General features: G+C 46.6%; 2 protein-coding genes across 5 annotated transcripts in view; both read right to left on the bottom strand.

Moving 5' to 3' along the window:
* Nucleotides 1-1,498: 1,498 nt before the first annotated feature.
* Nucleotides 1,499-21,138, bottom strand: uba1 (ubiquitin-like modifier activating enzyme 1). Of its 4 annotated transcripts, none has more exons than XM_029124088.2 (25): nt 20,910-21,138; nt 16,849-16,965; nt 15,545-15,603; nt 14,828-14,996; nt 12,966-13,100; nt 12,671-12,868; nt 11,760-11,892; nt 10,206-10,303; nt 9,953-10,099; nt 9,469-9,645; nt 9,254-9,361; nt 8,936-9,153; nt 8,656-8,837; nt 8,239-8,435; nt 8,093-8,157; nt 7,471-7,666; nt 7,238-7,312; nt 6,825-7,014; nt 6,571-6,612; nt 6,364-6,452; nt 5,070-5,162; nt 3,229-3,420; nt 2,816-2,917; nt 2,304-2,404; nt 1,499-2,170 (listed from the first exon to the last, which is right to left on the bottom strand). In XM_029124088.2, exons 2-25 carry the CDS (start codon nt 16,963-16,965, stop codon nt 2,035-2,037), a joined length of 3,219 nt encoding a protein of 1,072 aa, XP_028979921.1. In that variant the 5' UTR covers nt 20,910-21,138; the 3' UTR covers nt 1,499-2,034. The 4 variants fall into 4 exon arrangements, with proteins under 4 accessions (XP_028979921.1, XP_028979920.1, XP_034151790.1 ...); XM_029124087.2 differs by lacking the exon at nt 20,910-21,138 and adding an exon at nt 18,817-19,051; XM_034295899.1 differs by lacking the exons at nt 6,571-6,612; nt 20,910-21,138 and having other exon boundaries at nt 2,035-2,170.
* Nucleotides 21,139-23,154: 2,016 nt separating this feature from the next.
* The window catches only part of camkvl (CaM kinase-like vesicle-associated, like), a 78,200-nt gene continuing 75,075 nt past the window's right edge, over nt 23,155-26,279 (bottom strand). Inside the window, exon 12 of the mRNA XM_029124349.2 lies at nt 23,155-26,279. Within this exon, the coding sequence (XP_028980182.2) occupies nt 24,328-26,279 (1,952 nt within the window). The 3' untranslated portion in view covers nt 23,155-24,327.

Below are 26,279 nucleotides of genomic sequence, written 5' to 3'. Positions count from 1 at the left end.
CCTTACACTATTGCAGTGGGCCCTGGGTTCCTCCTGGTGCAGGACAATGCCCGGCCTCATGTGGCCAGAGTGTGTAGACAGTTCCTGGATGACGAGGGCATTGATGTCATGGACTGGCCCTCACGTTCCTCAGACCTGAATCCAATTGAGAACCTCTGGGACGTTATGTATCGGTGCATGCGACACCGCCAAGTAGCCCCACAGACTGTCCAGGATGCTTACTGATGCCCTGATCCAGGTCTGGGAGGAGCAACCCCAGGATACCATCTGCCGTCTCACCAGACATTGTCAGGAGTGCATACAGGCACGGGGGGCCACACCCACTACTGAGTCACATTATGAGTCGCTGTGTTGAAATTCTCCAAGCGGACATCATAGAACCATGTTCTTACAAGTGCTTGACAATGTTAAGGAATTTTCATGTAACTGAAGGGCACCTAGTATTTATTTCCAGTAATAGGATTTTTTGACCAATCACAACAACGGCTTCCACACCTGCAGTCAGAAATGACCTGATTGAACCAAGAAAAATTAAAACGGACCTTGTTTGCCAGTATCTGCAACCATGAGCTGAAGACTAGCCTGGTGGACTATGATGGAACGTACTGACATGGAAAAGAACCCAAACAGGCCCTCTTATAAAGAGAAAGAAAATAAGCTTGCCATTAGTTGCTGTGGAGCCAGAACTAGGATGTAGGGAAGTTCAGCCCAGATCCAACACCATCTCTGATTAACCAGGCTGGTCAGGTACAACACCTTGACAGGTTAATCCAGACACTCCAGGCTGGTCAGGTTCAACAGAGACTGGACACGAGCCAGACATCTCTTAGTAACCACGAGACGAAGTAGAGAGATTGTTTTGGTGACAACCCAGAAATGAGATGGAGACATATTTTGCTTTTACATCTTTTATTTATTCATCACTAATCATCACTAAGTGCTCCCATGACAGCGATACCAGAACAGCTCCAACTCTTCTTACATCAGTCATCCAAGTTTACAAAGTAGAAAGAACAAGACACTTCCTGTTCCTAATGGTGTGTGCGCAGACACAAGTATGTCCCAAAATAAAATAGAAAAAATAAAAACAAATGAAAAATAGGAAAATAAAAACTAACAATGTGCTAACACCAACCCCCATCCCTCACCACCACGACTGATGATGGGGGAGGAAGAGGGCAAAGTTCACACACACCAGTTACAGGCCCAACCCATTGGCTTGACCACCCCCCTCCCCCCTGAAGACAGGTCTGGGGTCAAAGGTTATATTACAGTCAGGGCCAGGCTGGAGCAGTCACGGGATCATTTACAACAGATTTTTTGTCACGCTTCCCAATTCAAGTTCAACTAGAATACAAGGCAGTGATTTTGATTTGAGGGGTGACAGATTCTCTGGATTGTGGTAAGACAGATTTCAGAGTTATAAAATCCTTAAATAGGTATTTAACAGTTTGTTCCATTTGGTTGTTTATTTTATAATTATTTTTTTGGGGGGGGGGGGGGGGGGGGGGGGGGGGGGCATTTCTGGTCAAATGGGTGTCACGTTATGATGCATTTTAAAATGTGATTCAGAGGACCGGGAGGAGGGAGAGGATTAAAGAAGTGTTGGGCCAGGGATCTGGTCGTACTGGGGGAGACAGAATCAGGGGACGGGAGGGTCAGACACTAAAGGCTTAATAGTATTAATATGACCAGACAGTCAGATACACAAAGTCTAGAGGTCCGATATATACATTCCCCAGCCCACACCCAACCCCCCCGTCTATACAACCACCCCCCCCCGACGTCAGATGGCACCAGGTGGCTCCTAAACTCAAGAGGGTTCCCAAGGGGCCCCTATCCTCTAAGTAGGGCACTTTAAACCAGTGGTATACAGAGAATTAGGTGGCCACTTGACTCTGGTTCTGGCCTCCAACAACCTTCTGCCAGGGCGGGATCCAACTCTCCTCTGACTCTGATTCATCCCCCCACCCCCCACCCCCCCCGAGGTGTGTGTGCGGTGTGTGTAAGGTGTGTGTGAGCGCGTGCGTGGGCTCAGCGGATGGTGTATCTGACGTAGGGCACCTCCACGTCCTCATCCGTCAGGTCGTTGCAGCAGAGCTCAAACACCAGGGCTTTGACGTGCTTCCCCAGCTTCTTCTTGGACACCTTGGTCACGATCTCGGTCATCCTGTTGGGCGAGAGGAGAGGCTCAGCATTCTGCTCAGAGACAGACGCCCCAATTCTCAAGGGGGAAATTACGGTGGGTAATATTTAGCTGGCGCCTTTGCCCAGCAGCCATCTAAAGGAGAGGAGAGACTCACGGAAGTGCCAGTCTCTCCTTGAGTTTAGCGGCAGGCATGAAAAACGAATAGAGCATGGACACGCCCTGAGACAACATGGTGATCTCCAACTTGTGTTCATTCTGCAGGGGAGAGAAAAAAACACACTATAGAAACCCAACACACCCAGTTATCATAGAGACTAACATTACAGAAACCCAACCCACCCAGTTATCATAGAGACTAACATTACAGAAACCCAACACACCCAGTTATCATAGAGACTAACATTACAGAAACCCAACCCACCCAGTTATCATAGAGATTAACATTACAGAAACCCAACCCACCCAGTTATCATAGAGACTAACATTACAGAAACCCAACCCACCCAGTTATCATAGAGACTAACATTACAGAAACCCAACACACCCAGTTATCATAGAGACTAACATTACAGAAACCCAACACACCCAGTTATCATAGAGACTAACATTACAGAAACCCAACCCACACTGGTATCATACAAGACAGGCCCTGGAGGAAAGGAGTACCTTAAAGTAGTCCAGGAACTCTCTCAGTGTCATCTCTTCACCGTTGGGTTTAATACCTTTCACCTCGAAACGATCCCACAGAGACCAGTCGATATCATAGTACTGGAGACAAAGACACGAGGCAGAGGAGAGACCAGTCAATATCATAGTACTGGAGACAAAGACACGAGGCAGAGGAGAGACCAGTCAATATCATAGTACTGGAGACAAAGACACGAGGCAGAGGAGAGACCGGTCAATATCATAGTACTAGAGACAAAGGAAGACATGAGGCAGAGGAGGAAGAGAGATGAATAACTATTAGATATCCAAACAGTAAATCATCAACTTGGCTCTACAGATCTCATTAGGACCAGGGGTTGGTGGGAGGGGTCAGTGGGAGGGCGGAGTACTGCTGAGAACTGGACACCCACCTTGTGACTGGGGGCAGCGATGGGTTCTGAGAAGGCGAAGAAGGGCAGAGCCAGGTTCATGAATCCATTCTTAAAGGACTCCACCTTCTTATGTCCCTGGACAATCTTGATGAGCTCCAGACACACCAGACCCACGACCGCGGCTGTGGTGGTCGCTATCGCAGGGATGATCTTCCCAGCTATCAGCTTACTCTGAGGTCAGAGAGCGCAGAGGCAGGTTGAAGTCTGGGCTAATATAGGTCATTTTATAAGGACTTGTCTCCTTTCTGATGTTCTCTACATTTGTGGAGTTCAGGGTCATTACCAAATGCTTCCTCCAGAACATACATTTAAATAAACAGAACCGTAGCAAATTAATATAAGTACATTTATTTAAAGACGTTCTGCGACACCACACCCACCCCTTGAAGAAGACTATTTCTTCACCCGCGCCAAGGTTTAAGTTTGACTTCCCTAATTGTTAAATCAGCCACTGTCATCTAACAAGAATAAAACCTGATCCTGGTTAAGTAGACCTGGTTCCGAATCGAGTTTATCCAGATGAGTCTGGATGTCTAGTTTGACCAACTAAAGTTGACTGTAAAAAAATTAAAAGGTATAATTACAAAACGTAAAGACATTACTAACATGCCATAACGGTACATGGTTTGTAAGGGCTGATGAACTTAATGTCTAAATGTTAAGCCTGTCCGCTGACAAGATGCTTGAAGGTTAGCCACTACTAATATTACATCTTAAACAGCCTGTGTTAACCACACCAGCTTCCTGTATGTCTCGGTGTACCTGGTCTGAAGGAAGTGGAGCAGTGGGGGATGTTACTGCTGTTCTACCAGCACCACTAGTGTCTTCACTTCAATGTGGTTTCAAAATGTGGCGGAATCACTCTGGTGTCTCAACGTGTGAGTTTTGTTACTCTGCCGTGTGCGTTACAAAGTCTACAGGCGGCTCAAAACTTGTGACCCGATGGAGTTTGGAGTGTTAAAACTGTTTTATTCAGCATTTCTCCAGGGAGGAGTTGAGTATTTATAGATCAAGTGAAACCAAATAGCTAAAGGGAAAGTAAATATAAGCACTGCCTTTGAAAAAGGGGTGAGGGGCTTTAAATGTAGGCTAAGGTTAGACTTCATTGACATTGTGGGAACAGACTTATAAAGTGTGTTATTTAACATGGACCTTTAAAACAGCAGTTTATTTCAATGTAACTGAACATCACCATCCCCTAGTGGCAGCTTCAACTCAGACATTGTACCCAGCTGGTTATAAACATCTAATAGACACCGAGACATTGTACCCAGCTGGTTATAAACATCTAATAGACACCGAGACATTGTACCCAGCTGGTTATAAACATCTAATAGACACCGAGACATTGTACCCAGCTGGTTATAAACATCTAATAGACACCGAGACATTGTACCCAGCTGGTTATAAACATCTAATAGACACCGAGACATTGTACCCAGCTGGTTATAAACATCTAATAGACACCGAGACATTGTACCCAGCTGGTTATAAACATCTAATAGACACCGAGACATTGTACCCAGCTGGTTATAAACATCTAATAGACACCGAGACATTGTACCCAGCTGGTTATAAACATCTAATAGACACCGAGACATTGTACCCAGCTGGTTATAAACATCTAATAGACACCGAGACATTGTACCCAGCTGGTTATAAACATCTAATAGACAAAGACATTGTCCTACCTCCAAAATGGAGAAATCGTTAAATTCCCATGCATTTGAACTCCAATTTTATTTTACTAATGGATTCACACGTGGCAATGCAACAAAATGTCCTCCACAAAGAGGGAATATTCCGGCAGAACACAGTACCTTGTGTCTGTCTGCTGGGGGAATGTCGTAGTTCTCTGCTCGCAGGTTGGATGCAGCCACTATGAAGTCCATGTGGAAGTTAGAGTCATCATCCTACAACACATTATCCCCATGAGAAAGAACAACACCGATGCTGTTGAGCGTCATCAATATCATTTTAAAGAGGATCATGTTGTACATATTGACCTCCAAGCATCACCCATTCCTCAAACTAGACTCAATGCAATAACGTCATACATTTTTCTAGTTGTGATTTTCAACTTTCAAATAAGAAATATTATCTGTTAAATTGTATGTTTTCAGAGCTTTTAATGTAACAATGTGGGAAATACAGGCATCAACATCAGATTTACAAATCTCACGTTTCTTTGTTCTTTGATAAGCAAGTCGTGGTTGTGACATTTTACAACTAGCAACAGTGTTTGCTGCATCAATGATCAATATTTTGGAAGTTGGAATTTCCAATGAAAACAGCCGTCTGTTGCTGCAGATGGAACAGCGACAGGCTGCTGCAGGCGTCAGTTGCTGTGCTGGTAAGCAAAATGGATGCAAGGGAACAGTGGGCCCACGGTTCCGTGTGTATCGTGGTTTGTGGGTCACGGTAACGGTCCGGTTTTGGTATGAATGACACCACGTTAGAAGTGTTTCTACTCCAGTAGCAGACAGTGGCAATGCAATGCTGGCAGACTGTACTTTGTTCACGACCTTCTTACCCTCATCGTCCTACTAAACACAATCCAAAACGTTCCCGCACAGCGGATCTTACAGACGGCGATGCCCACTGGCACATTGGAGCTGAGAGCATATTAGTTTCTCCCCTCTCTGCATGAGGCGCCTATTGGGAGGTTTTCTACTGAGATGTTATTGCAGATTGTCCATTGGTGGTTTAAGAGGGTGGGTTGCCCGTCTTGCCTGTTCACAAGCTACACATTTGGTTCTGTGGGTCTGAATCTACAACGTGCATGGTGTCTGCAGTACATTATTATAGGAAAATGACCAACACACAGTAACTCTGCAGTTCATGTGTGCGTATTGAACCATAGGGGGCGCTGCTGCATCCACAGTGAGCAGGTGCTGGAAAGCAGAGACCTGTTGACCTACAGATAATTCACATCTACACAGAAGCTCTGTCCGGTCAATTTAATGGGATCAGACTTTTTCCTAATGAGGTTAGAATTTCCACAAAACCCCAAAATGGCCACCAACTATCTCAAGGGTATGTAATCACATGGTAGCGAAAGAAGTGAGTAGTGCATGTTCAACAGAGAACAGCTGTGTGCGCGCGTGTGTGTACCTTCTCAAAGTCGACAGCTGTGAGTTTAAACTTAGACGCCGCTTCAGCTCCAGGAAGCTGAGACTTGAGTTCCTCCAGCCTGTTGTCATCTATACAATCACACAGCAGAGGGAGGGACAGAGGGGTCAGGTCTACGCTGACAGGGGTCACTGCTTGACATACAGGGAAACGGGCCAATGAGATGTAGTAAGGGGCGGGGGATCTCACATGGCCGGTGACGAGAGGCGGGACCTGTCTTGATAGTTTTATCTGATGACACAAACAGTCCTGTCATCATTCATTTCCTCGACAATTACCAGTTTTAAAGTGTGAATAAAGCAACTTGCTTTGATCTGACAATTCTGTGTTGGGACACTAAAAACGCACTGCACAGCAAAAAGTAGCGTTTAAAACATGCACCCGGCCGTACAGGCTAGTTCACGTGGAAACCCTTTTAACGGGGACATAAACCCAGACCGTACCGACTGAGGCGTTGGCGCTCTGCAGCTCCTGGTCAGAGACGTGGATCTTGACCCCTGACCTGGGGACAAAGGTGGGCACCGATAGGCTGTCCAGGATCTTGGCCACGGCCACGCGGTCCGTAGAACATGGCAAGCCGTACGACTGGGCAAACAGGTTGGCCGCTGCCATCACATAGTCCATATGAAGGTCCTGGACCGGACAGAGGGAGCAGTCATTAATCCCAGAGGAGGGCAGACAGAGGGAAGGAGAGGAGGAGTCATTAATCCCAGAGGAGGGCAGACAGAGGGAAGGAGAGGAGGAGTCATTAATCCCAGAGGAGGGCAGACAGAGGGAAGGAGAGGAGGAGTCATTAATCCCAGAGGAGGGCAGACAGAGGGAAGGAGAGGAGTATTTGACATCAAGAGACACTTACATTGCTGGTGCTGAACTCTAAAGGGTGAGGACATCTCTTTGGACCTGACCAGAAGGGGGCGCCAGAGCTAGTCAGCTGAGAGAGGGGTGAAAGAGGGCAGAATGCTGACAGTCATACAAATGATCCATCTATTCCAGCTGTCATTTAAAGAGACATGGCGACTGTGTGTGTGTGTGTGTGTGTGTGTGTGTGTGTGTGTGTGTGTGTGTGTGTGTGTGTGTGTGTGTGTGTACCTGGTCAGGGGGGAAGTTGTGCAGTAGCTGGCGGATGTTGTTGCTGTACTGGCACTGCCAATGGTATCGTGCCCAGGTGACACAGTCTGCCCAGCTGTTGGGGCAGTCCGTCACCAGGCTCTTATAGACGGCCTCCAAAACCTCCAGGGGCTGAGCACCAGGGAGCTTCAGGGTACGCTCCAGGAACTTCGGATCTCTGGGGAACAAAACATAACAGGCCGTTATGATTGACAGCACAGGCCTCCAGGAAGTCTGTCAGCACTCAGGGGAGGCGTCAGGTTCTGTCCCAGGAAGGTCAGATTTCTACAGAACATCATTGTGGAGACCAGGAACTCAGCTGATCTGGTTACAGAAATATAACCGTGTACCGGAGCTACACAGAAACCAGGGCACTCAACAGTCAGACACACCAGCAGTGAACCGCTGGCAGCAAAATACTGAGAATAACCACAATGACTCAGAGTAAAACAGAGAGCATAACGGTACTGACTGACAGCATAACACTGAGAATAACCACAATGACTCAGAGTAAAACAGAAAGCATAACGGTACTGACTGACAGTGAAACACAATAACTAATGATTAAGAGGAAAACACAATAACCGTGAGGTTAAGGACTTACGTGAGATACTGCATGGCGTTCTCTGCTGGCTGTTTGAACAGACCCTCAAACTCATCACGAGCCCACTACCGAGAGACACAGAGTTAGCATACACACCCAACACACAGGAGAGGGGTGTTGGTCTGAGTGACGAGTGCGTGTGATACCTGGAGGGTGTGTTCGATGGCGTTTGGGAAGTTCTTGAGAGTGCAGATGGGGATGGATTTCTCTGGAGGGTCCTGAGAAGAGCTATATGACTCCGTGAGGAACGGAATGACCACCTGGACGTTGCCCTTAGTGCCCAGAGTACCTGACTCCAGGAGGGGCTTCCTGTAGTAGACACACCGCCTGTCCATGTACATACCTAGAGAGGAGGTGGGACACAGGAGGGCGGAGGTTGGTGAGAAGCAGGAAAAACCAGAAGGATGAATAATGAGCCAATCTCCACAGACCAGAAGGAATATCAACCCTGTGTCGCGCTGATATCATTTAGGTCTGTTAGATCAGTGCCCCCGCTACACCCAGTTACAAAAGCCTGATCTTCAGTGCCCCCCCCCCCCCCCCATATCTGTCCGGGGTCTTACGTGCGTCAACATTGTCCAGGGCGTTGGCGACTCCGTGGAGGCTCTCAAAGAAGTCGTCATCATAGACGCGCTCCGTGTCCGGCCCAACGCGGTTCTGGTGACCAGTGATCCGGACGGACGGGTTCATCTGCTTCACAGCCGCTGCGGCAGTCTCGCTCTTCATCTTCGTCACATCCCACGGCCTGAGGTTAAAGAAAGGCGTGATTTAAACCAGACCAAATAGGTTAGGATAGGTTAAATGCATGTTTTTTTAAAGCCTGTCAGAGTGCCTTCAGCTCACCTGAAGAGGAACTGCCTGTTGAGGTTGGACTTCTCGATGGTGTCCATGTCCGTCACAATGACCTCACCCTCCCCGCTGGCCAATCCCATCATAGCAAAGTTCTTGAGCAGCTCACAGCCAATAGCACCAGCCCCAACCAGGAAGTAGCGTTGTTTAGCCAGCTCCTCCTGCAGCCTGGAGCCAAATACCGCGATCTGGCTGTCATAGCGACTGTTCCTCTGTGGAGCAGGACAGACATAAGTAACTCCATTTGATTGTCAGAACAAGTGTACACATTCATCTAAAAATCCACAGTACACCGTGGTGTGTCAGACTCACTGGGGCACAGTCTTCTGGTGAGAGGGCCTCTGCTCCATCTTCAGGGAGACACTCCAGTGCATCAAAATACAGCCACTGCATCACTGGCATGAACTTCCCTGTACAGGCCTGAAAAACACCACAGAGGTATTAGGGCCTGTAAAACCACCCACAAACAGAGAGGTAGCAGGGGCCCAACAAACACACACACACACACACACACACAGTAGACAAACCTTCAAGACTTCCTGTGCGGCCAGGCCACCAATGAAAGCGTTGAGTGGTGCGATGTCACCGGCGGCAACGAAGGCCAGTTTCTTAATAAGCTCGTCGTCCAGCTCCTCCACCTTAGCCAACCCCGTCTGGATGGAGTTCACCTCTTTAGCTAGAGACACCAGCTCCTCACCATCAACCTGGAAAAGACACAAGTCAAATACCCTCCCTGGACTAAATACAGCGTGAATGACACCTGGGGCCAGGGAGAGACTGCAGCCGGTAGATACAAATGACACGCAGTTCATCAACACAGATTCTAAGGTCAATTTGTGAACATGCAAAATGAAATCAACACAGTCCCTCTGAACACTTCTGGAGAAGGAGAGGGGACACCATGGGGCGCCGTCAATTTAAACACACAAACGTGTAACCAGAAAACCTGCCATCTGTAAGAGCAGCCCATAGGGGCGTTCAGAAGGCTAGCAGCGTAGCCAGCAGGCGTACCTGACACCAGGGCTTCGGCAGACGGTTGTGTTTTGTCTGGAAGTTGTGTAGGGCCTGGAAGCCCAAGTGTAGCTGTCCTGGTCGGTCAAACTTGGCAAAGTCGGTCAGAACAAACTCTGGCTCTGCCATGGATGTAGTCAGGGATTTCTATGGAGAGATGGAGAAAAACAAAATGGAGAGGTGGTCCAGAAGTCTTCGACCCATCAGAGGTTCTGTTTATAAGCCCCAACAGGAAGAGGAGCAGCTGACTTACGAAGGAGATCTTCTTGGGCATCTTGACCTGAGAGACAATTCCACCCCTGATGTAGTCGGAGAACCCTGTGGTGTCACAGATGCTGAAGGTGTAGGGACCTGAACGGAGAGCAGGAGGGAGGAGGGCTTCCAGTCAATCAACAGTCTCACATCACAACTCACCTAATGCCTCTGATATAACCAAGCAGGCTGAAGACAGTCCTATGGTTATAACACCACTACTGTAGTCATGAAGTAGGCTGAAGACAGTCCTATGGTTATAACACCACTACTGTAGTCATGAAGTAGGCTGAAGACAGTCCTATGGTTATAACACCACTACTGTAGTCATGAAGTAGGCTGAAGACAGTCCTATGGTTATAACACCACTACTGTAGTCATGAAGTAGGCTGAAGACAGTCCTATGGTTATAACAGCACTACTGTAGTCATGAAGTAGGCTGAAGACAGTCTAACCTGATCCATGGTTATAACACTACTACTGTAGTCATGAACGAGGGGCTGAAGACAGTCTAACCTGATCCATGGTTATAACAGCACTACTGTAGTCATGAAGTAGGCTGAAGACAGTCTAACCTGATCCATGGTTATAACACCACTACTGTAGTCATGAACGAGAGGCTGAAGACAGTCTAACCTGATCCATGGTTATAACACCACTACTGTAGACATGAACGAGAGGCTGAAGACAGTCTAACCTGATCCATGGTTATAACACCACTACTGTAGTCATGAACGAGAGGCTGAAGACAGTCTAACCTGATCCATGGTTATAACACCACTACTGTAGTCATGAACGAGAGGCTGGAGACAGTCTAACCTGATCCATGGTTATAACACCACTACTGTAGTCATGAACGAGAGGCTGAAGACAGTCTAACCTGATCCATGGTTATAACACCACTACTGTAGTCATGAACGAGAGGCTGAAGACAGTCTAACCTGATCCATGGTTATAACACCACTACTGTAGTCATGAACGAGAGGCTGGAGACAGTCTAACCTGATCCATGGTTATAACACCACTACTGTAGTCATGAACGAGAGGCTGGAGACAGTCTAACCTGATCCATGGTTATAACACCACTACTGTAGTCATGAACGAGAGGCTGGAGACAGTCTAACCTGATCCATGTTTATAACACCACTACTGTAGTCATGAACGAGAGGCTGGAGACAGTCTAACCTGATCCATGGTTATAACACCACTACTGTAGTCATGAAGTAGGCTGAAGACAGTCTAACCTGATCCATGGTTATAACACCACTACTGTAGTCATGAAGTAGGTTCACTAACATTCCTAGGTGGAACCCTGGATTAAGCCACAAGCAGGACTCAAACCCTGATTTCTCAATGACACTAACTGTGAGCGAGTGGTCGGGCGTTATGTAGGATTCAGAAAATTACAGATGTTTTTGGGAACATGAAACAAAAAGGCAACTTCTAAAGAGACTTAAAGCCAGATAAGGGATTGTTGCAACAACTGAAGCTGTATTTAGATCATACCACTAAACCATAAACACTTTATTTCTACTGGCTAAAAGAGACAACTCACCTAGGGTCTTGATTTCTACTGGTGGGCAGCCGTTGAGCTCGGTCATTCCCTGCACCTCTGTGAAAGTAACAAAGTCTCCGCTCTCAAAGCCGTGGCGAGCCTCATCCAGACAGGTCACTACGGCTGCAGCATCCTACACACAGAAGCATAGATGAGACGTGCACACGGGTAACCAGGACAGGACTGGACTAGACTGGGAGTAACCAGGACAGGACTGGACTAGACTGGGAGTAACCAGGACAGGACTGGACTAGACTGGGAGTAACCAGGACAGGACTGGACTAGACTGGGAGTAACCAGGACAGGACTAGACTGGGAGTAACCAGGACAGGACTAGACTGGGAGTAACCAGGACAGGACTAGACTGGGAGTAACCAGGACAGGACTAGACTGGGAGTAACCAGGACAGGACTAGACTGGGAGTAACCAGGACAGGACTAGACTGGGAGTAACCAGGACAGGACTAGACCGGGAGTAACTAGGCCTGCTCTATTGAACTAACCCCAGTGTCTCTGTTAGGGTCCAGGGAAGACGGCCTGCTCTATTGAACTAACCCCAGTGTCTCTGTTAGGGTCCAGGGAAGACGGCCTGCTCTATTGAACTAACCCCAGTGTCTCTGTTAGGGTCCAGGGAAGACGGCCTGCTCTATTGAACTAACCCCAGTGTCTCTGTTAGGGTCTAGGGAAGACGGCCTGCTCTATTGAACTAACCCCAGTGTCTCTGTAAGGGTCTAGGGAAGACGGCCTGCTCTATTAAACTAACCCCAGTGTCTCTGTTAGGGTCTAGGGAAGACGGCCTGCTCTATTGAACTAACCCCAGTGTCTCTGTTAGGGTCTAGGGATGAGATAAGCGGCTTTATTGAACAAACCCTGGTGTATTTGGTCAGCTACAGGGGTCAGGGTCAAACAAACCTTAGTAATCATGGAGATCATAGCAGTGAGAGGCTGTTCTCCATTGGTGTCAAACACCACCATGTCCTCCCCGAAGTCACAGAAGAGCTGTCCAAAGAGTCCCCGGGTGTCAGCCACGACCAGCTTTATGCCCTTGGAGTGACACAGCTCTCCCACGCGCTGCTGTTCTTCCAGAGGGGAGTTGGTCAGCACCACCACCTGCAACACAACCATGTGGAATAAGGACAGGGACGGGAGATGATGGATTATGTAGTTTAACTAAGCAACAAGGGGTTAATGGGTACTGAAGTCCTACCTGGAACTGGGTCAGGTAGTCGTCAGTCAGGGCTCCACTGTAAGAAACAACAGGCACGTAGCTGTTGAGCTCCGCCAGGCGAGTCTGGGACACCTCCGCTCTGTTCTTCCCCAGGTCCTCCTCACGCAGGTAGAACTGGATACAGAGAGACAGAGGGTTAATACAGAGATAGGTCCCCATTTTAGAGGTAATACAGAGATGAGTGAATTCATTTTGATAGTGTATTTTTAAGGAATAAGTCAGGACGAATGAGACAGACAGTTGTTAAGGGGTGTAGTGGTTAAAGATTTGGACCTGCAGGCCGGCGACCAGTGTTTGATCTGCACCTCTGAACAAACAGCATGCATTAGGATTTGTTCAGGATACACAAAAACATTACAGGCTACACAGGTTATAGCAAGCCTAAAATAAAACTATTTCTGGCATGCTTATTGGGGTAATATAGATCAAGAGGTGTTGCCGTGATTCTCTCGTCTTTTCACTTGATGAAAAAGTATCAATGTCATTCACTAATGAAAGAAAAACCAACGTTGTTCCATGAAATTAAAAAGCTTTGGCAGTGTAAAGTACATCTTCAGTCTTGCTAGCATTTGTAGTAGTAAGATAGATACTAGTAAGCCTATTACTGGCTAATAAGCTGTTAAAACAGCCTGTCTCTGGGTAAGTATATAGACGGAATAACAAAGCCAACAGCAGGAAGGAAATTAAAAGAAAAGGAAAAAAAACAGAATTTGTGAATGGTAGACAGTTTGATTATGCTCTTGTGGCTACTTCAATAAACTATACAACAATCAGATATTATCACTACAGTCAAAGAGCACAGTAAAAAACAGGACAAACTCAGGAACCCACACTATTAGACCCCCCCAGAGGACACACACTATTAGGACCCCCCCAGAGGACCCACACTATTAGACCCCCCCAGAGGACCCACACTATTAGACCCCCCCAGAGGACCCACACTATTAGACCCCCCCAGAGGACCCACACTATTAGACCCCCCCAGAGGACCCACACTATTAGTACCCCCCCAGAGGACCCACACTATTAGGACCCCCCCAGAGGACCCACACTATTAGGACCCCCCCAGAGGGCCCACACTATTAGACCCCCCCAGAGGACCCACACTATTAGACCCCCCCAGAGGACCCACACTATTAGACCCCCCCAGAGGACCCACACTATTAGACCCCCCCAGAGGACCCACACTATTAGACCCCCCCAGAGGACACACACTATTAGGACCCCCCCCCCCCCCCCAGTAACTGAATTAAGCTTGACACAATGTACGAGAGTATTAACTATCTCTGTATGAAGGAAACTAGGTAGGAAATGTGATGCCCCATGACTGATGGGTCATACACACCCTGCCCATACCACCTGCTAGGAACTCTGTACATCAGTCACAGGACTCTCGGAACAGGCCCTTCGACCATAGGTTGGAACACATCAGACAAGGGTATTTTGCAAGATAAATCCTTCTGATAATAGACTGTAATGGATGGCTATGACCCCTGACCGCCTCCTGTGTGTTCTGGCACGAAAGACTGGAATAATTGGAGATCCATGGAAAATCAACATCTTGGACTCATGCTAAATAAAGATTCCCCCCTGACTTTGGTTTAATCAATGACTCTGTTCATGGATCAAAAGAGGAAAGAAGCTAACAATACACACTAAAAGACAGACTCCTCCCACCAGTACACTACGCTAGTTTCAGCTTAAGCCCGACCATCAAAAACACAAGTCTCTGGCCCAGAATACCAAGTGTACTGATCTAACCACACTGACTATGGAGGAAGGATTCGGGTTGAGGGCTACAACATGATCAACAGACAGTGGATGAAGAGGGAGCGGTGTACCTGTGACGAGAGGTCTCTCCACTCTGCCAGTCCCTGGTCATGCAGGGTAACACTCTTGACCCCCCCGAGGATGACATTCTTGGCGATCTCCACTCCGAGTCCTCTCAACCCTGAGATGAGGACGTTGGAACATTGCATGCGCTTCATCGCCTCATGGCCCAACACGTAGCTGCAGAGAGACAGGGACAAATGGTTTCAAGCACTCTAATACTCTGCTGCTCTAATACCGTCCGCAATCTGATCAGGAACATGCCCAGACATTGTCAGGACTCCATAAACGCATGTGGGGACCATACACACTACTGAGTCACATTGTGAGTTGCTGTGCAACAGCCTGTGATTTCAACTGTTACTTTTGATTTTCAGTGCGAGTTTCAATCCAGCCCTCAGTCGGTTGGTGATTTTGGTTTCCATTGACCGCTTTTACATCATTTTGTTCTCAATGAATTACACAATGTACAGTAAAGATTTTGATCTTAGATATATTTTGCTAATCAAGCAGCGTATTTGGATGAACATTGGACAAGGTGGAGCAGTAAACGGTTGAGATTTTCAAGCCACATTGGACTTGAGGAATTTGGCTGCGATCTCTTTGGCGATGGACACTCTCCTTCCTTCCGTAGATGAGAGCAAATTCCAGCTGCCAGCACCTAACCACATTTAGTAAAACAGGAAACCGCATCACCCGAGAAATTTGTGGGTAAAAACAGTACTTACAGCTGTCTGGAGTACAAGCCTTCATCAATCTCAGCATCACTGCCATTCTTAGCCATGCCCTGCAGAAACAACAGTATTGAGTATTAGTCAGATGACAATGTTCAGCGGCAAGGCCTAAATGTAACACCTGCACACAACACAGATGGATCTGGGCCTTGACAGGTAGAACGTCACCTTCACCAGTCTGGTTGACAAGGGTCACAAGCTAGGGCTCTCTGAACCCTCAGGAGGGTACCGGTATGCAATCTGAGCAAAAAAAAAAATATATACCTAAAGATGACTGATCCAAACCCCTCTGCAAAGCCTGTTGAGGGACTCCAAGGGTAAATGAGTATGCAGAGAGCAGGATTGGAACCCAGGTCAATGATGTGTACAGTGCCATAGACTGCTGAGCCAGTCTGGAGCCCTCTGAATTACAGTACTGAGCGGCACAGCAAAATAACCAGTGGAGAACAGACACCAAATAAAAACAGATTTATGATCCGCACAAGAAAAATGTTCTGGGTAAGCATTTTCTGAATGGGGACTAGGGGTGTCACGATATACCAGTATTGACGATAACTACGATATTTAAGAATTTAAATATTGATATAATGTTAATAATACACAATATTGTACTCACTAGGCGAAACATAAGTTGCATTGTCCAAAAACCCTGTTGGTTTTTCAATACCTTATTCAGGTAACTTAAATACAAACGATGCGTGTGCTTAAACAAGGAGACTGGACCTAAGCACTGGTGTTGATATCAACTCGTTAGCCCCACAAGGGACAGATCGTGCCGTTTATGCCTATTCACATGAAAATTCTTCCCAAAAACACATCACTGTTTTTCCATAGCTTATTCATGGACAAACGATGTATTTGCTTAAACTACGAGTCTGGACCTATACATTAGTGTTGGCATTGTGGATCTTTTGTTTATCAGTTCCATTTCACTATCCATTAAGTGTAACTGTTCTTTTTGGACGGTTTTATATTTCTTATTTGTACAGTTATGATTACAGACTTTCTCCACCTCCATACGCTTGTTTTTTGAGTGTAATTTATTTGCCAAAAAACAACAATTAAACAAAGTTCAATTTGTCTAATTTTGCCAGGCCAAAGTGCCAGGATGTTCTGAGTGTTAGTCAAGGTTGCTCAACATGTGCGCCTGAAGGTTAAGCGGAACGCTTCAGAAACTCAAATATTGCTGGGCATACATTTTTCAAATCAGACCTTGGTAAAAAAATAAAATAAATAAGACAGCTGTGTGCGAGCGTTCGTTGGCGTGTGCGTACGTTGGCGTGTGCGCGTAAACGTACGTTGGCGGGTGTGTGTGCTAGTTCAGTTGTGAGAGAGTTCGAGGAGGAACAGTTGGATCCCGTCTTCGTCTCTGAGTCTGACACGCGACGCTTCTTGGACAACGGCGAGCTGGACATCTGAAAAACACCATGTGACAAAGACAATTGAGATCAAAACATCAACTTAGCTGACACACAAATCAACAATTCATGGCTAACGTACTGCAACATCCACTTATTACAACGGGACCGCGGACCCAGAAGCCCCCTGGACCGCGGACCCTGAAGCCCCCTGGACCGCGGACCCTGAAGCCCCCTGGACCGCGGACCCTGAAGCCCCCTGGACCGCGGACCCTGAAGCCCTGTGGTGGCCTGACTCTTTCACGGCTCAAACCGAAACATTTAAAATGAGGTGGTTTGAAAACATCGACCCACACCCAATAGCGTCTCTCATCGGTCAACACCATGAGTGTTGGCGATCTATGCCACCATCTGGAGTTAAGAGTGAAACAACCCCTCCCTCCACCTCTTCATTTAGCCCTTTACACATCATCCCTCTAGTTAATGTCACCCAATCCTACCCATCCAAGCAGATGATTTCTAGGTTATAGAGCAGCTCTACTGGCCTCCGGCCAAACACAGATCCTGTAGAACAGGGGCCGGCCAGGGGGATGGATATGAATAGCAGAATTATCACTTCCTTTCAGACAGAGGCACAGAAACAAAGTCCCCATACTGGTCTTATTATCAGTAAAAGCAAAATCCATCTCTACTACCTAAACACAAAAACTGCTGATTCATTAAAACGTCGTCCACTGCAGTGAACTGAAGAGCCTCCCGGTGGGGGGGGGGGGGCTGTTGTCAAGGGCACGGTGAACAACAGGCTTGGAAACAACGACATGGAAGCTTTTTACCATTCAGCATGTCGACAGTGAAGACCTTATTCCACAAAGATTCAGTTCATAGAGCAAACCTGTCATTCATTTCTAAAAATAGCTACAGAATACTAGATCACAAACCCAAGGTGTTAAAACGAGGGCTGAATTTACCAGTAAATAACCGGTGAATAACTGCCACACCAAGATAAGACAATATGGTCATACCCAACAGCGTGGAAGCAGGAAGTAATTTACAGATTTATGACAACCAGCCAATAAGGGGCGGACATTCTGCATTCACTGCAGCTGCCTACGAATCAGCCAGGCACTTTACATGGCATATAAAAAAAATCTGACATCAAACTGCTTGAATATAAATCATAAACTCAAAACATGTAAACAATAGACCGATTCAGTTATTAAATGTGGATAAATAAGATAAAGTAAAGCAGAAAAGGGTAACAAAAAAGGCTAAATACAAAATAAACAAAACAAGGATAAAGCAAAGCTCAAGACAACAAAAAATAAGTTTTTTTTTGTGACAATAACATTTGTTTCGACAGAATTGCCATAATAGTAACTGGTTCAAGACCAAATACATGAACCGAAACCTAACGCGTCTACCAACACGATATACCGTGCTGATGAATAAACAAGTTAGACAAGGATGTAAATTATCTGGCAACAACAACAAAGAGACAAGAGATTTAGTAGGCCGTGTCGCCAATAAGCTAGCTAATCACATAAGTGATTTGGCGAGTGTATCACTGCGGGACACGGTCAGAATATGAATAACTAACGAGCTAGCACCGGACTGTTTCACTGCTTTGCTGTTTTGTCGGTTACCGGAGAATAGTGATTCAGTTAGTCGACTGCGGCCTAACCCTCATAATGCGGAACCAAAGTTATGGTTGTGTTGTCAACGTTGGCCATAACAACGGATAGCAAGCCATTCAGTAGTAACTAGCAAACATTAGAGACCCTGCATAGTAATAGACTATGACTTAGCAGCCGACAAAAGTCGACCTGAAATAAGTATTTAGCTAGCAACATATGTTAGTGGCTACCGCTAACAAGCTAGGACTCATGCCCATTGAATCGCCTGGCTTACCAATAATCCTTCTCTGTCCCTTCTCAGTGCAAACCGCTCCTCTAGTGTGGGTCTTAACGTCAATAACAACAATTACTGTAGTTTACTGATTAAAAAGGAAACAGAATGCGGTTTGAAAAGGCTTCGGACTGTAATGTCGAGTCACTGTGTCGTTCCGTGGGTTGAGTCCTGTGTAATCGCGTTGCTGGCTTTGCGACTGCAAGACGGGAACAAAACCAAAATGGCAGATGGTCGAGAAGGGGCGGAGGGCGTCGAAATATACAACAGGAAAGGGGAGCCTGAACACGCTCTGTCAAACTCAGTTTCTCATTGGCTGAAGCAGTGTAAAATCTGTATTTAGCCCGCCCACCTGTCGGGAGAAGTGCGTGCAGCCAAAGTGTTCTCTAGAATATTGTACAGTGACCTGGATAAGAGTCCCCGTTTGACTCTGGGAATTAAAATAATGCATCCCACTTGGGACAAAGTCATTGCAAATTCACACGTTATGAAGATGCTCTAATGCTAGTTGAAACATGGGTAAATAAACTTGGAAATATGACTGGGGCAAAGAAGTGAGACAGAAAACTGTCTTACGTCTAGGCTATGTCATGTCACCCGAGTGAATGCTTTTAACCCCTTTCGGTTTTTCGTAATAGTATGAACCACACAGAATATAATAGATTGCACTGCATTTTATGTACTGTATAAAAATCACCGAGTAAATCAATGAATCAGATCATATGTAGAATGTCATTTTAAACTGGTTTATGCTTGAAAAGCACTGACGACTTGAATTAAGTCAACATTACACTTTCTTAATTAATGACCATTTAAAATGCCTAAGGGGGGGGGGGGGGGTCAAATAGGTAGCATTCTTTAGACTGTACAAAGGAGAATGCATGTGTGCGTTGATCGAACAAAGACATGAGACCAACTGACACAAAATGCTCAGGCAAGTACGAGGCTAAACTGCCATAAGAGAGATGCTGCCGGTAGGATGCAGTGCTTCCTATTTAGTATGGATGCAGCAATGTGCATGCTTGTTACATGTCACCACATCACTAGGTCGAAAGGTACTTGGTTTTAGACAGATTGTTTCAACGTGTCATTGCAAAATACTACCGACAGCATTTTATTAGCTATGGCTCGAAAACTAAGTAACTGATATTGTGCTCAGCCATATTTTGGGGTTAGGGGGAGAGCATTCTTGGGAGAATTAAAGCGAGTGAATGTTGGGGGAGGGGGTGGTTGGCAAATGACAAAGGCCCAAGTGGGCCGCTTCTTGCCGGGTGCAGAAAGAGAATGAGTCCGGGGTAAGAGGATCGGATCTCTGTCGCAGCAGGAAAATAGACATTAATTCTGCGAGCTGTTCCACTATTATCGTTACAGAGGGTCATCACCAAACCTCTGTAATGGAACGACCTTATCATAGACATTGCACTGTACATGCGACTTTTAAATGCCCACTCAATGTGGCCACGCGAGTTGATCACCTAACATTAAATTGACGACATGTGTAGAAAGCTCGACCTACTCCTGGCTTCATGCTCTAACAAAGCCGACAAAGCAGCGCGAGCTAGTCTAATCTCGCTGGTTAGAATACGTTGTTAGCTAGCTGGCTAAGTCAGTGGTTGGCAAATGTATAAAGCTAAGAACATTAACTTAAGCTAGCTTGATGGTTAACAGTTGCGTAGATGGTAAATCATATTTAGCCACGGGTTTGATTACGTCGACGTTATAATAAAGTTAGCTAGCTAGTTAGCTTAGAGCTATGATTAGCTAACGGCACAGTAACTGCTATTAGTATTAACTCTCAGACGTTAAGCCAGCTCGCTAATTTAACTAGCTATAAGTTAGCAGGTTATCACAAAGGACAATCTGCCTCTACATCTGGAACACAGTTACATGTCGACATTTCTTTTGTGGTTATTTTGGCTGAGAAACTAGCAACGTATTTAACTGACCCGTTATTAGCTCTGATAAATTGACTTGCGTAGCAAACGTTAGCTAGCTAAAATCAACTGCGGGACAAAACGAATTCCAACGACCACCACTGACAGACTCACCAAGCAAGTTAGCTAGCTAGCATTAGCGACTAAGTATGCAGAACTCACCACATCCGATATTACTCGGGCCTGATTCGTAGTATCAAAAAACAAATAAACCTCGAGCCTAGGTAGCTAAAACGCTAACAACAGACTTCACTACTGTAATCTCAACGATGAAAAACTGAAAATTTCTGACAAAGTGGCGGGATCTGCGTGACTTTTCGCACTGCTGGACGGTTGCCTGTCCGGCTATTCCCAACAACGCTTGGAATCTTCCTCACGCTTGCACAAGTATTTCTTCAGTTGCAAAGCAAAGCAGCAACATGTGCACAGAGAATGAACGACCACCTATCCCCAAAATGTGGACGATTTGAAAAACATTACGTATATAAGCGATTTCTTTTCATTAATTTCTAAGAAATATATTTACTTCAACGCTTTGAGAAATAAAACATTATTTGTACTCTAAAATAAATAGGTGAAGTGAATATTTTAAGTAGAAATGTATTAGAAAATATTTGAACACCCCTATTGAGCTAGCCCAAATGTGGTCATCCTCGCGCAAGGCCTGCTGGGAGATGTAGGCACAAGCTAGATATTTAGTTAAGATCAATATTTTTTGTCTTTTGAAGTTACTGCATTCAGAGCATTAATTTAAAATGTATGCTAAATAAAACTACTACTGTCATTTCAAATAAAACATACCTGAATAAATAGAAACTGTGCTAGTCACAGTACTTTTTCAGATAATTCCCTTTTGTCATTTTAATCTTATGGGATCAAATAGGCCAACTGGTATACAATTTATTTGACATTTTAGTCATCAAGCACAGTGATTCCCAAGCAGGGGTACTAGGACCTATGGGGGTACTAAGCCTATCTGCATGGGGTATGTGACAAGACAATTGAGACCATAGGCTTACTGGTGGAACTCACCAGGGGGCACTCCAGGGGTATTCAGTGCAAGGTAACATTCAGCAAATGATACACTTGCCTAAAAAGGTGGGGAAGTACTGATTTATCAGACAATTTTATCTATAGAAAATTACAAAACCAGTTATGCTTCACTGTCTTGTTTCAAAGACAGAATTAATGATGTCCTCACCTTATCTGCTCTGGATTGGATTTGGCAGTCTTTCAGTCACTGGTTACCAGTTTTAAGTCCGTCCCAAGGTTTCACAAAGCATTCACATTAAACCACAGTGCTTTTACAGGTAGGGAAGAAGTTTTCCCTATTATTGTGATTTGAAATTTTTCTCACTTGAATATAATTACTAGATGATGAATAACTAGATTTTCTTGTTCATTTTAGGCTCCAGTTTTTTTGAAAACCCCTGTTTGGGATTAGAATCTTCCAGTCTTAAATACTTTTTCTGGATTCCATTAAACAAGATAACCAAATCTGAAATGGGCCTGCGTGCCACTTTGCCATCTACTGGACAGGTTGTGGTACTACATTTAAATTAAAGTACTTCAGTAGATGCTCTCACCCAGACTGATGGTATTGAGTGCAAACATTTAATCTTTTTTGAAGATTTATTTTCGTATTGGCCACGTTGTGAGAATCAAACCCACAACATGTGTAGCTGGCTACAGGATGTTGGTCAGGCTTTTACAGCATGGTTCTCCAGAACGATTGTAGTGTCAGTCCTATATGTGCGCTGGGTTATAGATGAGGTTACAACATTCCTATACTGTGATCCATTTAACACTATAGTCCGCCCCTATCAAAGTGGTAATCTTGGTTGTAGTACATCTTACATTTAAGAATCCAACCTGATTTCAGCCTTCTAGTGGATCTTGAGGTTGAGGGTTTTATTCATTCAGCATCAAAACTTTCGTAACTTCGCTTTTTTAGTTTCACAAAAAACACAACATAAAAACATTATACTACTGCATACAGTAATCCTAATTAAAGGTCATGTTGGATTACCAAACATTTCCCACAGCATCAGGACAGTACAAGAATTCTAACATTTAAACATACAGTCTGGGATTTTATAACCTCCTATGTTTGTCTACACATGTTGTATGTTCTTTATATGTGCCTCATCTATAAGTAGAATCCCTATCATGCCTCAGTCAGCTATGTTTGAAACATGGCACAAATTAGCACATTCATTTCATAGGACACAATTTTCGGACAGGCTATTTAGCTCAACAGCGCCACTCCTACAACTTGTGGCCAAAAATCAAGGACTGCATCTTCGATCCAATTTGATTGGAGAAAATAGACTTAGCTAGGTCAGGATTGTGTGTGCTGGCACATTGATAAAGGCATGGAGACATCAGAGAGTCACAGCAAAACACATCTGAGTCTGGACATTTTATTGAAAGACTTGCAGACAAACAGACAGATCACATAAGAATATAGTTGTCAGGTCAAAGGTCAGCCTTAGTGAGTCGTGAGGTGTAAAGCGCAGAACCTAGACGAGCCTACAGGATGTCACAGGCGCACAACTTGGAGTCGACGTCCCAAATGGCACTTGTTGGGCGCTGGTATCTCACCTCTATAGTCAATAGAGTGCCATTTTAGAAGTAAGCAGATAGGGAGGGACCACATAACAGTCTCCAGAAAGAAACAAAGATATTACTAACATCAGAAGGGAGAGGGGCAAAGCAATAGACAGCGGTTACCAATCAAAATGTAGGAGTAAATGGAAGAGGGTGTGTGTGTGTGTTCGTGGAGGGGAGGTCAACAGTCAGACACAGGGTACATACATAAACACAAAGTGACATGATCAGTCAGTGTGTGTAAATATTAACACCACACTGCCCTACTGGGGCATCACATCCCCACACAATTCTCTATATCAGAGTCCAAACGTGTCCAAAAAGATCCTGATAATAAGGTATTTGGAATGAGAACAAAAAGGGTCAGTGGCAGGCTTTCTAGAAGGGACAGGAGTGGAAAACACTTCTTAAGAGGACAGAGTGGAGGACATAGGAGGGCTTCATTCCATTACAGAGAGATCACAATACCAAGTTACAATACAATGTGTTGTAGACAGGTGGGAAACAGTGGTTCATTTAATGAGCCATGTGACACAATCCCCTGTCATGAGTTTTAGAAACAGGGGTGGGCTCAGTTCCACTGCAATGCAATCAATTCAGAAAATTTGTTCAATCTCCCTTTCTGACTCTTCAGCTGAACTGCACCTTTTGGATCTCATGTTTACGACATATCTAGCATAAAACCCATTGCTGATGGTACCAAAATCCACTGATGTCCTACTTAGAATGAAACAATGTGTTGATGCACGGATGTGATAAAGAGGTAACTGGAGCACAGACAGCAGGGGACAGGAGGAAGCCTAACCGTCAAAAAACTCTGATATACGTCCAATTTGGGGCGTTTCCCACCCACATTGCTATGGCGTTTCCTTTGTTTTAGTTGAGTTCCATTAACTCTTTACTTCATTGTTACTTTATAGAATCAAAGTGGTGGTGTGAATGTCACTGGATTGAAACAAACCCCGCCCACTCAGAGGCCCCTTCCTGGTCTGGGAGATGGGGATTGGCTATATTGACCTGCTCCCCTCTGTCCGTCTCTCTCCTCGTGCTCACTGGTGGGTTGACCAGGGGAGTGGGTGGGCGGGGAGGGAGGCGGGTATGAGGGAGGGGGAATCGTGAGGTGGGGGAGAGAGGGGAGAGGGGGCCTGGGTGTGGTGGGCAGGGGTGGAGGGGGAGTGGAGGAGGTGAGCGAGGAAGAGGAGGAGGGGGGATGAGTTTGCTGAAGATGGGAGGGTGAGGTGTGTGTGCTGCGGGAGGCGCGCGGTGGTTCAGGAGGGGCGGGGCAGTCACTGATCTGTTCCAGGAGAGAGGGCATGTCGCCCTCAATCTTCTCCAGCACCGCCGCCATTTGCTTCTCAATCTGTTCGATCACGCTGTCCATCTGCCAATCAGTAGCCCCGCTGCCAAGGCCTGTGTGCTCCAGACCGGCATAAGCCCCGCCTCCAGGCCCACTGCTGTACAGAGAGGAGCAGTAGGAACCCCCGTACCCCCCCAGCTCCACCTCCGGGCCATAAGCTGTGGACACCCTGGTGTAGCTGTAGGCCCCCCTGGACAGGCCAAACTCTGAACTCTGTCTATCTGACCTCCGCTCTCTAGACATGGGGCTTGTGTCACCTCTGAGGCCTAACCCTGATCCAACCACCCCTGGCCCTGATCCAACTACCCCCTGTCCAGATCCAACTACCCTCGGCCCTGATCCAACCACCGCAGGCCCTGATCCAACTACCCCCTGTCCTGATCCAACCACCCCCGACCCTGATCCAACTACCCCAGGCCCTGATCCGACTATACCTGGCCCTGATCCAACCCCCCCCTGTCCTGATCCAACCACCCCCGACCCTGATCCAACCACCCCGTGTCCTGATCCAACTACCCCCTGTCCTGATCCAACTACCCCCTGTCCTGATCCAACTACCCCCTGTCCTGATCCAACCACCCCGTGTCCTGATCCAACTACCCCGTGTCCTGATCCAACTACCCCCTGTCCTGATCCAACCACCCCCTGTCCTGATCCAACTACCCCTGTCCCTGATCCAACCACACCCTGTCCTGATCCAACCACCCCGTGTCCTGATCCAACTACCCCCGGCCCTGATCCAACCACCCCCTGTCCTGATCCAACTACCCCCTGTCCTGATCCAACTACCCCTGTCCCTGATCCAACTACCCCATGTCCTGTCACTCCTCCCTTTTCCATCCCAGTTCCAACGCCCATGGACCCCACACCAAGCCCACTTCCTCCCCCTGCACGTCTCTCTGCCACCGCCTCAGGGAGCTGGGTCTGGCACCAGCTGCTGTCCTCCATGTCCAGTCTCCGCTCCACCGGAACCTGCACTGCTGCTCTCCGCTCAGCAGGGGGTGCTGTGGCAGCAGGAACAGGAGCAGCTGTGGCTGTAGCAGAAGCAGGGCCTGTGTTGTGGAGGTGGGCGGCCATCTTGCGTCGTTGGGTCGTTGGAGTCTCAGAAGTGACATAGGGTGAATGCTTCTTTTCAGATTTTCTGGGCAACGAAGAGGCTGGCGTGTGGAGGTCAGGGATGGGGTCCTTGGGTTTGGTGAGTTCAGAGGTCACAGTGGGGGTAGGAGGTGTTTTGGTGCCTGTGGTAGTTGTAGTGGAATCCAGTGTGGCAGCTGTTTTGCTTGAGGCCTTCAGCACAACTTCTGTCTTCTCAGGCTCCTCCCCTTGAGGCTTTGAGCTTGCATTTGATTGGTTAGCTGGCTGGGTGAGTCGCTCCTTGGTGGCTGACGGAGAGATCCTCCCACCTTCACTCCCCTCTCCTTCCCTCTTCTCCTCGCCTATTCCTCCATTCCTCGCCTCCCGCTCTGGACTGGCTTCAACTGTCACCTCCAGAGATACCCTGCCTGGTGTCTCCTTTCCTTCCTCTGTCTTCCCCAGTTCTCCTTCTCCCCCCTCACTCTGCCCTC

This window comes from Esox lucius, chromosome 12 (genome assembly GCF_011004845.1).
Source record: "Esox lucius isolate fEsoLuc1 chromosome 12, fEsoLuc1.pri, whole genome shotgun sequence".
Classification (NCBI taxonomy): Eukaryota; Metazoa; Chordata; class Actinopteri; order Esociformes; family Esocidae; genus Esox; species Esox lucius.
The sequence above is the reverse complement of the archived record's forward strand: the minus strand, read 5'-3'. Positions and strand labels throughout refer to the sequence as shown.